Here is a 17500-nt window from a genome sequence, read left to right as displayed (position 1 = left end):
TTTTTTGCGAGAATTTTATGCTTCCATATGCTCTGGAAAAAATTAAGACACCATTTTGGATTTTTCTTCAATCTTCATCTCTACATTACTTAATGGAAATGCTCTTTAATGACAATATTTCTTGGTGGGAATTTGGTAGAAATGTTGTCAGTAGTTTATAGAATAAAACCAAAATTTCCATTCTACTCAAACATATGCCTATAAATAGTAAAACGAGAGACACTGAACATTTGGAGTGGTCTCTTTAAATTTTTCTAGAGCTGTATTTAAAAAAAATTAAAATTTAAGATATTTTTTTGGCATTTTTTATGCTTTTATTGATAGTGTAGAGACAGAGTTGAAATGGGGCAGAGAGGGGAGTGACATGCAGAGAACGACCGCGGGCTGGAATCGAACCCGGGTCCGCTGCTGGCCGAGGCCCATGGGGGGGACGCCCTACCAACTGAGCTAAGGGCGCCCCTAGAGCTGTATTTTTCAGTAAGTTTTACCTACTTACTTACTTAAACTCTTATTTATTGCCCATCCAGGCTTTTCACACTTACCCCAAGGACAAAGTTAACTTTTTTATTGGTAGGACTGTATTCAATTTAGCCATTAACAGGGTTAATTCATTCTAGAGGCTTTGGGGATTTCTACATTGTATTGAAGTCGAGACACTAAATAGGGGAGCAGTCAGTTGGCAGAGTGTTTAGATTGATATTGAGTGTATCTGTGAACCCATTCATTAGCTATAGCGCTCCCAGTAGTTTACTAGTGCTTGTGTGTGTGTGTGTGTGTGTGTGTGTGTGTGTGTGTGTGTGTGTGTGTGTGTGTGTGTGTGTGTGTGTGTGTGTGTGTGTGTGTGTATGTGTGTGTGTGTGTGTGTGTGTGTGTATGTGTGTGTGTGTGCGCTTGTAGGGACAGAGCGTCAGATGGGTGAATGTTTAAGCGCCTACAATGGCGGGGCAGGTAAAAATCCTTCCCAATGTCTGTTTTGATGGTTTTTATCATGTTTTATCACACTTATGGATCTGAAATGATGCTAGATAACTCGCTGCTTGAAGACCGCAGTGCATTAATGTGGTGACGTAGGGACGAGCGAGGGGACTGCTAACTGCAGTAACTGACAGGAAGTTATAGCTAAACTGACCATTCCGCTTACTGAACCTTTAACTACACACTGTACCTTTAAATATCATCTTTGAGATTTCACACCTTTAACTAGATTACTCCACTGAACTGCATTAGTAGATTGGTCTCTTTGTCTCCATAGTGATGACAGGTGACAGGTGGTTGCCGTGGCTCCCGTTGTCACCTTGCTGTCATCGGTTGAAGGTGAGGTGATTTGTCACCACCAGTGTCTGTGTGTGTGTGGGTGTGTGTGCGTGTGCGTGTGTGTGTGTGTGTGTGTGTGTGCGTGTGTGTGTGTGTGTGTGTGTGTGTGTGCATTTCATGACGTATTTAAATTTTATTTGTATGCAGTAATTTTGTACGTGTTTTACTTTAAAACACACACGCACACACACACACACACACACACACACCCTCCATCTGTCTGTGTGTTTGTCCTACAACATTGGATTTCTTCTCTTGGCCAGACAGACATTTTAATGGCCAACGCTTCCATTTACATTTAAGAGGCACTCCAACCTCCAACCACCCACTCCTTTATGTGTGTGTGTGTGTGTGTGTGTGTGTGTCTGTGTGTGTGTGTGTGTGTGTGTGTGTGTGTGTGTGTGTGTGTGTCTTCTGTGATTTTATCTGAAGGGCCCGGGGGAACTAGCAAAATACCTTCCAGTAATTGTCCGCCTCCGTGAAGCATATACGCCATTACAATTGCATAACAGTGAAAATCCAGTGGTGTGCTAGGCAATGGTTTAAAGGTGCTACGAGGAACTTTTAAATATTTCTGAAATCATATATTACATTTTACAGCAAACGAGACCATCAGTCCAAATAATTCAATTTTTATACAGTTTTTCTTAATGCCTTTGTCATGGATACGCTCACCCAGGAACAACAGCTTGGGGAGATATTCACTGATTTGGACAGAAGCATTCTCCAAGATCACTGACAAAGCCTTTAAGTATAACCTGATTGATTTGTCTATCTGTTGTTGGTGTAATATTATCTTTATGTATGTGTGTGTGTGTGTGTGTGTGTGTGTGTGTGTGTGTGTGTGTGTGTGTGTGTGTGTGTGTGTGTGTGTGTGTGTGTGTGTGTGTGTGTGTGTGTGTGTGTGTGTGTGTGTGTGTGTGTGTGTGTGTGTGTGTGTGTGTCTTTTGTGATTTCATCTGATTACATTTTTTTGTTCTTTATTTTGTCCGAGATAAATACATAAAAAAATCAACTCAAACACGTTCAATAAATGTACTTTTATTTATTTATTATGAAGGAGTCTGATCTTGTAGCTTTTCCAGTGGTGGTTGGCAATGCTTTAAAGGTGCTACGAGGAACTTTTAAATATTTCTGAAACAGTCAAATTTTTTCCTCTGATGATCATAAATGACATGTAACAGCAAAACGAGACCATCAGTGCAAAGAAAGCAATTTTTATATAGTTTTACATAATGCCTTTGTCATGGGAGGCAATTTTCAGTCTTTAGAATGGTTAATATTAATGTTAAAGGTGCAGTGTGTAATATGACATCATCAAGTAAGTTCTAGAAAGTTCTAGAATGCAACGCTCCCTGGGTAACCCCAACCCTTTAGAATAATAACAGAAGCTACAGTGGCCTTCAAGGACAAGAACAATTCAAACAATTTTAAACAATGCACCTGATGACATTCCAACTATGACACTTCCAAAATGGCCGTGACAAGGCCTTGGTCCAAAGTATGGAAACATATGGACATATATGAGAGCCTTTCTAAGGAAAAAAATAATAATTCTAAAAAAAAAAGCTATCATACACTAAATTAAATGTACTTATGGATATTATAATTATTTTCTACAAAATCTGCTAGGAAATAAAACCCAAAATTCTACACACTGCAGGTTTAAAGATTAATAGTTCATTCATGCCTGTCTTGTGTGTCTGTCTGTCTCTCAAACTCTAGGTCAGCCTTGTACATTTTGTATATATTTCGGAGTACATACTATAGCCTATTGGTTTATTCCGTAATTATGTGATATTGAGAAGTTAGAACAGGACTAGCCTATACAAGCAATTTCCTTTTATCTGTTTTTTCGTCTTTCATAGTATGTTAATTGTTCGAGATAAATGAAAAATCAAATCAAACACGTTCAATAAATTTACTTTTATTTATTTATTATGAAGGAGTCTGGTCTTGTAGCTTTTATTTTGAAGGCGTATCTCTCTCTCTCTCTCTCTGACGCTGGAAGTGACGTACACCTGTCATGGCCGCCGGTTCGCTGTGAATCTTTCTCGCATAAAAAAAAATAACTTAACTTTCGTTTTACTCTAAATTAATTAAAACCTCGTGGTTATTAATATGGCGACATTTTTCGGTGAAGTTTTATCGGTGTATTCACGCGCTGTGGACGAGGACGAGGAGGACGAACTAGAAGAAAACGAGGAAGATGAAGAAATACGCAGAGAACTGGAGTTAAAAAGGTAAATAAATGAAACGTTAGCGATGTGAAATAAAATGAAATACTAGAATAATTAACTCTAGGCGTTTATAGTCATTAAAACCAACTATTGAGGCATTTAAAATATATTTATTTTTCATATTTTACGGTTTATTTTCTGTGCCACACGTTGATATATAGGCTATAGCATCTTTAGCTCAGCTAGCATGACACATTACATTTCAATACTGTGCCTATTATGGAGGATCAAAACTTCCATAATTATAAATAAATAAATAATTCAATAATTGTATCAAGATGCCGTAAAAGGAACTTATAATAATACTACAAATATAGATTTTATTTTATGCAATCTGTGAAGTGTAAACTTATAATAATTCAGTGACTCATACATCATAAATATATCAATATGTAATTTAATACACAAAAATAAAGAAAGGCATTAAATTCAGTAAATAATTGACTCAAGAAAAAATATACGTGCTGTTTAAAGCACCAAATGCAAAAAATAAAATAAATATATAAATGTTGGCATTTATTTGTAAAATTTCATTTCATTTCATTTTTTATTTTATTTCAGACATATCAAAAACAATACAAAACTAAATGAAAAGCACAAAAATACAACAAACAAAATTTATGTTTAAAAGACTTCACAAAAAGAAAACAAATTATCTGTATTGATGTGACATGCCCGAAAAGGAGCAGGAAGAAGTATACACTTATTTAATCCTACCCCTTTTATTGATGATGAAATTAATTTAAAAAGGGGACATATACAGTCCATGCTCCATATGTATACCATTATGCAATTCATTTCATGTCAGTGAATCAGTCCCAGGTGGAATAAAATAAAATAGTTTTTACTCACACTTACTGATAACCCTTTTCACCAAAAAAATGACTCCATACATATAATATTAAACCAATAAATCCTCCTTCCCAGGTGGAATTAAATTGAATCATTTGTATGAAATGTAAAGCCCACTGGGACAAATGTGTTTGTGATTTTGGGCTATACAAATAAAACTGATTTGATTTGATTTGATTTGATTTGAATCATTCAATTGTTGTGTTCCTCCATCACAGGGAGGTTAATCTCAACTGGAGCCCTGAAGTTTCCGAGTCTCTGAAATCTGGGAACAAGATTCAGTGTTCAGACTTCATCCTCGCTGTCGGACACAACGCTGCCAGTAAGTCACTCTCATTGGCTACATTACCTGTTTATTCATATTTTATTAAATATTATTATTATGGGGGGCGTCCTTAGCTCAGTTGGTAGGGCCCCCCCCCCGCCCCCCCATGGGCCTCGGCCAGCAGCGGACCCGGGTTCGATTCCAGCCCGCGGTCGTTCTCTGCATGTCACTCCCCTCTCTGCCCCATTTCAACTCTGTCTCTACGCTATCAATAAAGCATAAAGATGCCCAAAAAAATATCTTTAAAAAAAAAATATATATTATTATTATGTTATTTATTTATACCTATAATGGCTCTAATACACCGTCTCCGTGGTGGAGAAAGGGAGATTTAATTCTTGCATGTTTTGTTTGATAGCCCCTATGGTAAAATATTCCTGCAACTGCACGTTCAGTAATTTTTGATTAATTACATGAATTAAAGAATTTTGAAAACAACCCAAACCTTGATTTTTTTTTCACAAATCTCACCCTGTATAAAGTAATATAGAAAAAAGCCTCATGAGCATCAATGATTGCTCATGATCTCGATGAATTGTTTGAGCCCTAGTGTGTGTATAAATGTTAAAGGGACACTGTGTAACATCTTAAGTAATGTATTAGCTAAAATCAATATCCTCATTCATAAATATGTCCTCATTGGAGTAAAATCACCTCTGCCAATAATCTGAATTATCCTCCTGAGCGGAGAATTACAAATATTAATATTACATTTTGTCCATTGAGAGGGTAAGTCTCATGAAGGCATCCATGTTTTTGGAATGTCATCAGGTGCATTGTTTAAAATTTAGAATTGTTCTTGTCCTTGAAGGCCACTGTAGCTTCTGTTATTATTCTAAAGGGTTGGGGTTACCCAGGGAGTGTTGCATTCTAGAACTTTCTAGAACTTTCTTGATGATGTCATATTACACAGTGCCCCTTTTAAGATATATAAGCATGAAAAGTGAAACACTCTTGTGTGATGCTATTGTTGTAAACATATTGTTTGTGTTTTTTTTCAGGGTTCTTGTCGGTGTACGTTCTCTCCTCTCCAAACTGGGTAACCGTCGGCAACGCGTCGGTTTGGAACGAGAGAAGCCGCTCTGTAACCGGGGCAACAACAACCGGCGATGACTCGTGTGTTTTCTACAGACAGAAGGACGACCCATCGGTGAGGAACTAATACACTAATATAAGACTGCAATGAGTCAGCGAAATTAGAGATAGTTCGCTGCTGCTATCGGCGTATGAATGTGTGAGTGAATGGTAACGTGTGAATGGGAACAGGTCTCCTTTGCAAAAGAGTCTCAGGTCTCAATGGGATTTACCTGTAGAAATAAAGGTTAACAAAAAAAACTAAAGAAAATGTGTTTACAATAAAGCTGAAAAGATTTGTCTGCCGAATAAGGACGTGCCACCAGTCTAGATTTACCGATTATACTTCAGCCTTAGCTAATCTACTTACAAGTTACAACACAGGGGCGACTGTGGCTCAGGTGGCAGAGAGGGTCGGCTGATGATCAAAGGGTTGGAGGTTCGATCCCCCGTCCTGCCACTTGTGTCATAGTTGTTGTGTCCTTGGGCAAGACACTTCACCCACCTTGCCTCGTGTGAATGTCGATAGTTAGCCTGCTGCTATCGGTGTATGAATGTGTGTGTGAATGGTAACGTGTAAATGGTAACAGGTCTCCCTTGCAAAAGAGTCTTCGGACTCAATGGGATATACCTGTATAGATAAAGGTTAAATAAAAACTAAAGAAAATGTAAGCTGAAAAAAAAAAGATTTGTCTGCCGAATAAGGACGTGCCACCGGTCTAGATTTACCGATTATACTTCAGCCTTAGCTAATCTACTTACAAGTTACAACGCACTTCATTTTGCAATGCTTATGAGTTTATTTATTTCACAATACGTGTTGTTAGCTGGACCCAAGTTGCTGGACCCAAGTTGTGGAATTCTCTTCCTTTATACATCAGATCTGCCACTTCTTTGGAAAATTTTAAATGTCTGCTGAAGACACATTTTTTTGCACTGGCCTTCGGAACCAGCTGAGCTGAGTATTTTCTTATGTGTTTTCTTTTGGTTTCTTATTTGTAATAAATGTGGATTATTTTATTATAATTTAACCTGTACAGCACTTTGGGGCAGTACCCGCTCTTTGTAAATGTGCTTTATAAATACCTTTGACCTTTGACCTTACATACAGAACAGCTAAAAAAAAAAATAGCTACAAATGCCAAATAATGAGGTGCTGTTGGTGCAGTCTAAATATTACAATAGACGAGGCAAGTCTATTTCTACAGCACATTTCAGACACAATTCAGACCAAAGTGCTTCACAGCGTCACAAAATACACCAAGATTAAAATACATCAAGATTAAAATACATCATCAAGATTAAAATACATCAAGCATAGAATACACATTAAGAAAGTGTGAGAAAAAAAAAATACAACTATCATACATCCGCCTGAGCTAATCCACTTACAACAGTGTTTTTGCTTGTCGTGTTTTGTTTTAATCCACTTAAAGGTGCAGTGTGTAATATGACATCATCAAGAAAGTTCTACAAAGTTCTAGAATGCAACGCTCCCTGGGTAACCCCAACCCTTTTGAATAATAACAGAAGCTACAGTGGCCTTCAAGGACAAGAACAATTCTAAATTTTAAACAATGCACCTGATGACATTCCAACTATGACACTTTCAAGATGGCGGCACTAGGCCTTGGTCCAAAATATGCAGAAATATGGACATATATAAGACGCTTTCTAGGGGGGAAAAAAATTAAAAAAAAAATTCAGCTATTATGCACTAAATTAAATGTACTTATGGATATTATAATTACATTCTACAAAATCTGCTAGGAAATAAAACCCAAAATTCTACACACTGCAGGTTTAATGTCTCTTTCCCTCTGTCCCCCTGTAGGTTTTGATCTGCCAGGTGACCTGCCACGTCGCAGAGGATCAGCAGTTCCAGTGGACAGAAAAGGTTTGTTTACATGACAAATACACTTTGATGTTTAGATGTATTTAAAGCTACAGTGTGTAGCTTCTGTTGCCCCCCATGAAGAATTCTGAGTAATTAACAACAACACTGTCGGTGCAGCAATATGAGGTAAAGCCTTCAGTGATGGTGCATGGATTTTATACCTTCTGCTGTACGTCCAGGTTTTTTTTCTTAGCAGTAGAATCAACAACTGAAACATTTCTTGGGCTCTTCTTGGGGATTTTTCTTGAGCTCCTGCACCAGTGTAAAGGCAGTTTGTAAACGCTGCCATACTGAGAAATACAGAGAGAGTTTTGTGAAGCTGATAGGCTTAAACAAACTTTGTGTCAACTCATTTGGAGATGGCTAGAATGGAACCGTGATTCATTTATATGAAAAAGTTATGCACTATAGCTTTAACTAGACATAGCAGATTGTGTAACTGTATTTGTCTGTGTCTCTGTTTGTAGGTGTTGGATTGCCTGCAGCCCAGATCTCTGAATGTTCTGGTTCTGTCCGATGGTTCTGTGTCCGACTATAAGACGGCCGACTACATCTCCTGCAGCAAAGCTCCTTTCCTGCGCTCTCTGCACAGCGGTGCCTTCAAGGACCGGCCCCACTGTCCGTCATTAGAGCAACCCAACATCATCACTGGCCTCACCGCTGCAGGTAACAAAATATTCTACACAAAAAATACTATAGGAACTCCAATACTGCATTGACTTAAAGGTGTAGTCAGTGATTCTGGAGAACGCTTTTGGTCAAAATCACTTTTTTTTAATCAAAATCAGTGAATATCCCCTCATGATCTGCTACCTGTCCGTACCATGTGTGCACTGAAAATAAGCTGGTGTTAATACACAGCCTAGGCTCTGTAAAATGGCATGTTAACAAATGGGAACCACCGTAGCTAGCAACATGCCAGTTTACAGAGCCTAGGCCGTTTATTATTATTTACACATTATTGAGGACAGGTAGTTGATCGTGAGGAGATATTCACTGATTTTGACAAAGTGTTTTTGACACACACACACACACACACACTCACTCACTCACTCACTCACTCACTCACTCACTCACTCACTCACTCACTCACTCACTCACTCACTCACTCACTCACTCACTCACTCACTCACTCACTCACTCACTCACACACACACACACACACACACACTCACACCCCTTGTGTGGCCTATAAATCCATTTAAAAACTGGTTTGATTCCCTACATACATTCCCTGTCTGTGTGTCCTTGAGCGAGACACTGATCCTCCATATCTCCTCTGATTTGTGTTCGTGGAGGGAAAGCTGTGTGTGTGTGTGTGTGTGTGTGTGTGTGTGTGTGTGTGTGTGTGTGTGTGTGTGTGTGTTTGTTTGTTTGTGCATTGTGTGTATAGTGTGTGTGTGTGTGTCTGTTTCCCCATTTGTTTGTGTGTGTCTGTTTCCCTGTGTGTGTATTGTTTGTGTATGTCTGTCTGTGTGTGTCTGTGTGTCTGTGTCTATAGTGTGTGTGTGTGTCTTTGTCTGTTTCTCTGTGTGTGTGTGTGTGTGTGTGTGTGTGTGTGTGTGTGTGTGTGTGTGTGTGTGTGTCTGTATCTGTGTGTGTGTGTGTGTCTTTCTGTGTGTGTGTTGTTTGTATAGTGTCTGTATCTATATCTGTGTGTGTGTGTGTGTGTGTCTGTTTCCCTGTGTGTGTGTGTGTGTGTGTGTCCGTGTGTGTGTATTGTCTGTCTTTCTGTGTGTGTGTGTGTGTGTGTGTGTGTGTGTGTGTGTTTGTCAGCAGAATGAAATGTAGCCGCATTAGCTTCCTGAGAACATTGTGTCCTGCATTCTGATTCTAGAATGTCTAGACAAACCGATCAAGATGACTCACTGAGTTTACTCACAACGTTTGGTCAAAATCGTCCATAACAACCGCTTTTATACACACGTCTCTATGGAAACAACAACACATTATCCAGTTAGTAACAACGCCGATGCCAATTTTGATATTAGGGAGTAAATATTTCTAACAGGTAAAATTAGCAGAAATTTCGCCCCATAAATGTCATCCTGGCTAAAAAGTGTTACAAAGAAGTCACTGTATTCACTCACTCACTCACTCACTCACTCACTCACTCACTCACTCACTCACTCACTCACTCACTCACTCACTCACTCCTAAATTGTCCTGAATAAAACCTATGTTTGTTCGTGGAGTCCATTACTCAATCTTTCGTTGACTCTCCTTGTCCGATCTCTCTTGCCAACAGTAAATGCATTTCACGTTGTTGCACTCAAACGGATGAGGTAACATAGACACACAATGGTACAAATCTTATCAGTACATCTTCCAGAGAGTTGGAACCTTGCCATACACACACGCACTCACTCACTCACTCACTCACACACACACACACACACACACACTCACTCACTCACTCACTCACTCACTCACTCACTCACTCACTCACTCACTCACTCACTCACTCACTCACTCACTCACTCACTCACTCACTCACTCACTCACTCACTCACTCACTCACTCACTCACTCACTCACTCACTCACTCACTCACTCACTCACTCACTCACACACACACACACACAACTTAATTTAAATTCTTTGTTGTCCTCAGTTCTGAACCACTGTGAGGTCCGTCGCATCTCTGCTGTTGTTTACCAGTGTTTCAGTGATGTCATCGGCCTGGACTCTGTCACCATGGAAACATACAAGCCAGCACTCGCCAAGCTGGGAAAGTCCATACAGGTGAGGGGATTTAATTTTTTTTTTATTTAATTTTTTTAAATATTTAAACACAAATAGATAAAACAAACAAACAAACAGATTTTATTTTTATTTTATAATTTTATTTTTTTATTTTTTTAATGCTATATTTTTGTATTTTATTTTTTAGGAACAGAAATTGATAACTGGAAAGATTAACACACAAACAAAAGACAAAATAAAATGTCTTCAAGGTCATTTAAAAAGAATTTAGATTTAGAATTAATGAGATTGCTAAAGTGAATTAATATAGGCTGCAATTTGTGTTTTTAGTTTTCTGTAGTTTCATGAAATTTCAAGCTGTATATTGTAACAAAAATTTAGACCGGATTTTTTATCTGCGTTGTTTATATTTCCTTTCTCTCTCCTCAGTTGGCTCTATCTCACAAAAGTCAACTAGAGTTTTGAGAGTATTTTAAGATGTTTTATAGAAGTGATTTGATTTTACTAGCAGTTCTTTCACCATTGTACCCTGTTGTTGTTGTTATTATTATTATTATTATTATTATTATTATTATTATTATTATTATTATTATTATTATTTTTATTATTATTATTATTATTATTTATTTTTTTGTATAATTTTGTGTTTGGTTTGTCCCTTTTTTGTGACGGTGCAGATTTTTTTTGTGTGGTATGTGAAAAAAAAAAAAAACATATTGTGAAAAAAAACAACCAGACATTGTACCCTCTTTATTTTCTTCCATCTCCCGTTGTATGACATTTTAAGCTTTTGTATTGCAAAAACAAGACACATTTAGACCGGATTTTTTATCTATGTTGCTAATATTTCCTTTTTCTTTCCTCAGTTGGCCGAGTCTCCGAGCACAGACGTCCTTCGCAAGTTCACCAGAAACTCCAACGTTCAGAGTAATCTCTATATCTGAACGACTGGCCTGTCACTCAATGATATTTTCCTGTGGTAAAATACTGTCATGTTTTTTTTTAAATAATAAAGAAATTTAAAAAATAAATGTCAATAGTTGGAATGATTTACTTCATATATACAGCTCAAGAAAAAATTAAGAGACCGCTCCAAATGTTCAGTATCTCAACAAGGTAAACGTTAAAGGTGCTCAGAGGAACTTTCAGTGTGTGTTCATTCTAGCGCCCCTCTTTGGAGAAAAGCGGTAGTGTTTTTACTACGCCAGCTGTTGTTCCTGGGTGAGCGTATGTACCCATGACAAAGGCATTAAGAAAAACTATATAAAAATAGCATTCTTTGCACTGATGGTCTCGTTTGCTGTTACATGTCATTCATGATCATCAGAGGGAAAATGAGACTGTTTCAGAGATATTTAAAAGTTCCTCGTAGCACCTTTTTAAATGCAGGCTTGAACTAAATATGAAAAATAAAGCCCTCGACATAACAGGGTGATCCGGTTTTATTTTGTTTATTTAGAAGGAGGAGGATAGCGTCTTTTAAACGACTTGGAGATGTAAAGTTTTCAGTGTGTGTGGTTCTATAGTGTAGCGGTTATCACGTCTGCTTTACACGCAGAAGGTCCTGGGTTCAAGCCCCAGTGGAACCAATGATTTATGGTCACTCTGGACTTTAACTACGTCACTTGAATCTTAAAGCTGGGGTATATGATTTCTGATTGGTCAAAGTGAACATGAGCGGTACACTTTGACCAATCAGAGCGAGGCTCCGATTCTCCGTTCTTATTGGCTGTTGGGACCATTCACTTTGGCACGACTTTGTTGGTGTAGAAGAGAGCGTGTCAGGGAGGGACCATAGGGGAGGGACCAAAGAGAACAAGTGGAGCGGTTGAGGTATTTGGATTCGAATCTCTATCCCAACTGCTATTTTCTCCCCAAATCATATACCCCGGCTTTCACTAAACAGTAATACAAGCAGTTTGCCATTATGAATGAAAAATTACTTAACGTAGGCCGGCGATTGTGGTGTAGTGGTTAGACCGCCCCCCCCCCCCTCCCCATAGAGTCTCAGTCCTCTTCACAGAAGTCCCGAATTAGACTGTTCTACAATATTGAAAAGTTCCTCATAGCACCTTTGAGGCACAAAATTACTAATGTGTAATTTAAACGTAATTAAAATGATTATTGAAAATTAAATTAACCAGTATGATAACTATATATAGATAGATATCGCTTAATCATACAGCTTTTATTTTAATTGTATTTGTGGTTAGTTATTTAGTTATAGTCAAACCGAATCTATCCATCTACCACTTTCCACCCAAAGTAATATGTCAAATGTTATATAAAATATTCTTATGAACATTCAAACACACACTTCTCACTCTCACTCACTCTCTCACACACACACACTCACACACACGCACTCACTCACTCACTCACTCACTCACTCACTCACTCACTCACTCACTCACTCACTCACTCACTCACTCACTCACTCACTCACTCACTCACTCACTCACTCACTCACAGACAAACACACACACACACTCACTCACTCACTCACTCACTCACTCACTCACTCACTCACTCACTCACTCACTCACTCACTCACTCACTCACTCACTCACTCACACCACACACACACACACACACACACACACACACACACACAGTCATTTCTCTGTTGCCTAAGATTGAATAGTGTCCCCTGTCATTTTCACGTCACACCAGTAAAAATGTTGAACCTGATTTATGATCAAATAGCTCCAGAACTAATAACATTTCTCGGCTCCGGAAAATATGAAAGGTAAGTTTTTCCTCCACACACTCTATATAATCTTCTGTCACGTTGAGCTCAGAATGACCCACATTCACTGGATCGCGGGGATGTGTGTGTGTGTGTGTGAGAGAGAGAGAGAGACTGTGTGTGTGTGTGAGAGACTGTGTGTGTATGTGTCTGTGTGTGTGAGAGACTGTGTGTGTGTATGTGTGTGTGAGAGAGACTGTGTGTGTGTGTGTGTGTGTGTGTGTGTGTGTGTGTGTGTGTGTGTGTGTGTGTGAGAGAGAGGGACTGTATGTGTGTGTGAGAGAGAGACTGTGTGTGTGTGTGTGTGTGTGTGAGAGAGAGACTGTGTGTGTGTGTGTGTGTGTCTGTGTGTGTGTGAGAGAGACTGTGTGTATGTGTGTGTGTGTGTGTCTGTCTGTGTTTGCCTGTGCCTTCGGGGATTTACATTTAAATTGTGTTGCCTGCTAGAAAGTGTCAAGTATGTTCACAAGGCTATTCATCAGTATACATATATTCTTGTACTTATATTTATATTTGTCTATTTTGCTTCCATAACATGTCTTCTTTCATACTAGTATAAATCAAAAGGTCCAAAATGTACATTCAGGTGTTTATTTGACTAAGCCTTGTCTGTTCGCGTATGTATATTTCTCCTATACAACCATCTTTAACGGACATTATCTCAACATTATTTATTTTTTCATATATGGACAATACATTTTGTTCTTAAACACATGCTGAAAATGCATTTTTTTAGACCTGTTAATAGTATTTTTTTTCCACGAGCCAATTCAACATTCTGCATACACTTGTTTATATTTTAGATAGCCGTTTGTGGACACAGGGATTGTTATTGACAAGTATTTCGATTGTTTATAAGACAAAAGTGTGAACAATCTCACACTAATTGTAGAAATTTACATTGGTAACTATTCTTTATTGACTAATTTTAAGTATGTGCAATGTTACAAGAATGATAGCTTTTTAAGAATGGTAAATGTATATATTTAAATGGTAAAATGGAAACAATGCAATGTGATTTTGGGGGAGTATTATTATTTTTTTATTTTTTTAACCGGTGTAATTGTGTAATACCCGCTTCTGTCCTGGTGGGGGCGATAATGCGCCAATGAGCGGTTTGGAATACACTTGAAGCTAAAAGAAGACGAAGAGAGCGAAACTCAAACAAACCTGTTGTTGTTTACTGTTACTAGACAAACGTTAAAGGGGATTTATCTTTACTTTTTATGGTTAAAATTGAGCTAATATCGCGCGCACACACCGCGTTATTGTCAACGTAAAACTACGTAAGAACTGGACACCGAGACAATAGCTTAAATCAGCTTAAAGCAGTCAGTTGTGGGGTTGTGTGGTTGTGAGTTAGCATCACCTAGCTAACGTTGCTAATGAGTACCACCAGACCGTTCATAACAGCGACCAACGGCCGGATTAAAGCCCGATTTAAAGAGCCCAAACCCCGCAGAGCAAACCCGGTGCTGGCCGAGAGGAACCAGGCAGTGGCGGCGGTGGGAGCCTGGGTGGAGAGCGGGCAAGACTTCAACGAACACCCGGCTGTGAGTTAAATAAAGTCTGGAGATAGTTTTTCTGAGTCTGTGGTTGGGTGTTATAGACAGTTTAGTAACAGGTGTTATAGTGAGCGAGAATTATACGTAATGCACCTGAGTTAAAAGGAGAATCGCCCAGATATGCTGTATTTATAGCAATTAGCACTGGTGGTGCCTACAGACATTGAATAAGTGAATGTCATCGCAATTCAAAAAGCTCAAAATAATTTGTGTTTTTTAGCTGTGTATTTGGAAATACCTGAAATAAAATATTGACATAGCAAATTTAAAAAAAAATCAACATGAAAAAGGCATACATCTTAGACCATGTAATTTCCGCACTTTGAGTTGCATATCTTCTATTGTATGAATGGTACTATACAAATACAGGTGTTATTATTTTTTTTGTGTATATTGATCTGTACAGCCAGACGAAATGTGTTGCAAGGGTTTTGTCTCTGTATGTTTTGCCAAATTCACGTTAATTTAGAGTCCAAATCATCAAACAAACTTCATGTGTATTTTTTTGTAATTATTATTTTCTAGGCTTTGGCGCAGCTGACTGAGGAGTTCCAGGCAGAGAGACAGAGAGAGAATGAAGAAAGATTGAGACGGTTTCAGGACAAAGTGCGCCACCGTGTGGCAGCGACGGGCAACAGGAAGAAACTATCTCCTCACACACACTCACAGGTAAATATAACACATCCTGCGTTCCAATACCCATACTTCCCTACTATTAAGTATGCCAAAAAAAAAGATGTAGGAAGTCCAAATACATTAATGTTAAATGCATCATGCCAAAATAGGTAAAGATAAAATGGTTTCCACTGAATGTCTCTTAAATCAGACGGTGAACAACATATGATCAAATCCTTCTGTAATAACCTTCAGAATAGTGCAGAGAATGACCATGGAAAGTTTAGTTGATGTAGGCCTAAGTGCTTTAGAAGTTGAGATTTTTGGTTCAGAGAGTATTTGACCAGTGTTTGAAAAAAGTCAGTCTCGCCCTTAAGAATTAGTGTTGATTAAAGGTGCAGTGTGTAATATGACATCATCAAGAAAGTTCTACAAAGTTCTAGAATGCAACGCTCCCTGGGTAACCCCACCCCTTTCGAATAATAACAGAAGATACAGTGGCCTTCAAGGACAAGAACAATTCTAAATTTTAAACAATGCACCTGATGACATTCCAACCATGACACTTCCAAAATGGCGGCAACTGGCCTTGGTCCAAGGTATGGAGAAATATGGACATATATGAGACCCTTTCTAAGGGAAAAAATAATAATTCTAAAAAAAAAAATTCTGCTATTATGCACTAAATTAAACGTACTTATGGATATTATAATTATTTTCTACAAAATCTGCTAGGAAATAAAACCCAAAATTCTACACACTGCAATAGAATAGACTGATAGACTGATTGTTTGCGCACTCTATGGTAACGTTGAAGCAAAGCTGAGCCTTCACTGCTGTTCTCTTTGCCTTATTGTGAAAACTGTGTGTTTACGTCCAGGTGACACGTCAGCAGGCCTGGACCGAGCATGTGTGTACTGGAGGGGATGCACTACAGAAGGTAATTAAGCTATTTGTTTCACTCTAAATGTATTTGAACCAAAAATAATTGTTCTGTGGTCGGACCGTTCACAAACAGATTTAATGGAAGCCAGGTTCAAAATGTTTTTTTTTACGACTTTTTAGTATTTCATGAACTGTCACTCAAAATCATGACCCAGCAGCACCAGTGTTAACTATTTATGACACTTTACTTTGGTAATGAAATGCCAAGCCACCATTGGAAACGAAAGGGGTGGGCTATCACCTACACGACTGTCCTAACGGTTGGGATCGTGTGTGATGTGCGGATATGGCACAGGCTCCGCATGAAGAAAAATAAAAAATAAATCCTTTTTTATTTATTTTTTGATTGGCTTTTGATTGAATGGAAATTGATTTGCGGGCCGGATCAAATATGGAAATGGGCCGGATTTGGCCCACGGGCCTTGAGTTTGACACATGTGCTCTAGGCTCTTATTTCCTTCTTACGCAGACTATGTCGTTTCAGTCTTTGTCATGATGAATGCATTGTTCCTTCTGTTGTGTATGAGATGGAATAATGTGACCATGATTAATCCGGATGAGTGTATATATATATAATTTATCTATTTATTCATTTCTTTCCATGATTGTTCCTTGATATTTCCAGTCTAGCTCCATGCGTTCAAAAATCAAATATTTGTCAGAATTGTATTGCATTCTTTGTCATGATGACTACATTGTTCCTTCTCTTGTGTGAGTGATAGAATAATGTGACCATGAGTATGTATTTGTTTATTTCTGTATTTCTGTCCCTGATGTTTCCAGTCTAGCTCCATGCTTTCGATGCGTCTCAGACCGGCATTAAAAGTTACGCACTATAGCTTTAAGAGACCATTATAAAAATACTAAAAAAAAAAATCCTGATATTTCGGTTCTTTAAAATGAATACCAGCAGATGTATTATTCATTTATATTGGTGGCTTTATTGAAGTCAGACTATTTATTTATTTATTTTTTACTTACATTGAGTATTGAGTTTTGTTTTTTTCATACAATCAGCATAGTGTATATATAGGTGACTTTGTCTTAGTCATAGAATGGGAACCGTGAAAAGAAAATAATAACAGTAACAATAATAGTGACAAATAAAATAGCTTGAATTAAAGAAATTAATCAAAATAAATCTATTAAAAATTGAATAAAAATTATAGTAGTACAGTAAGAATAAATGACAGATAAAACAAAAACTGGTTGTGATGGC

The 17500-nt window shown here is 38.0% G+C and overlaps 2 protein-coding genes across 2 annotated transcripts in view; both read left to right on the top strand.

Annotated features, from left to right (window-relative positions):
• Nucleotides 1–3338: 3338 nt before the first annotated feature.
• psmg1 (proteasome (prosome, macropain) assembly chaperone 1) lies at nt 3339–11422 on the top strand. Its single transcript, XM_080041623.1, has 7 exons — nt 3339–3557; nt 4625–4728; nt 5733–5881; nt 7640–7702; nt 8170–8368; nt 10316–10446; nt 11274–11422. The coding sequence occupies exons 1-7, from the start codon at nt 3436–3438 to the stop codon at nt 11349–11351; spliced, it is 846 nt and encodes a 281-aa protein (XP_079897749.1). The 5' UTR covers nt 3339–3435; the 3' UTR covers nt 11352–11422.
• A 2974-nt stretch (nt 11423–14396) lies between these two features.
• The window catches only part of ccdc15 (coiled-coil domain containing 15), a 9599-nt gene continuing 6495 nt past the window's right edge, over nt 14397–17500 (top strand). Inside the window, exons 1-3 of the mRNA XM_080040871.1 lie at nt 14397–14709; nt 15247–15390; nt 16217–16276. Of these exons, the coding sequence (XP_079896997.1) occupies nt 14542–14709; nt 15247–15390; nt 16217–16276 (372 nt within the window). The 5' untranslated portion in view covers nt 14397–14541. The remainder of the gene's footprint in view (nt 14710–15246; nt 15391–16216; nt 16277–17500) is intronic.

This window comes from Ammodytes marinus (genome assembly GCF_949987685.1).
Source record: "Ammodytes marinus genome assembly, chromosome: 14".
In the NCBI taxonomy this organism is placed as follows: Eukaryota; Metazoa; Chordata; class Actinopteri; order Uranoscopiformes; family Ammodytidae; genus Ammodytes; species Ammodytes marinus.
The sequence above is the reverse complement of the archived record's forward strand: the minus strand, read 5'-3'. Positions and strand labels throughout refer to the sequence as shown.

Bases quoted from the DNA above. Each gene is read 5' to 3' on its own strand.
- psmg1 (XM_080041623.1), top strand. From the start codon at position 3,436: ATGGCGACATTTTTCGGTGAAGTTTTATCGGTGTATTCACGCGCTGTG. The intron at 5,882-7,639 runs GTGAGGAACTAA...GTCCCCCTGTAG, and splicing joins GACAGAAGGACGACCCATCG to GTTTTGATCTGCCAGGTGAC. The intron at 7,703-8,169 runs GTTTGTTTACAT...CTCTGTTTGTAG, and splicing joins AGTTCCAGTGGACAGAAAAG to GTGTTGGATTGCCTGCAGCC.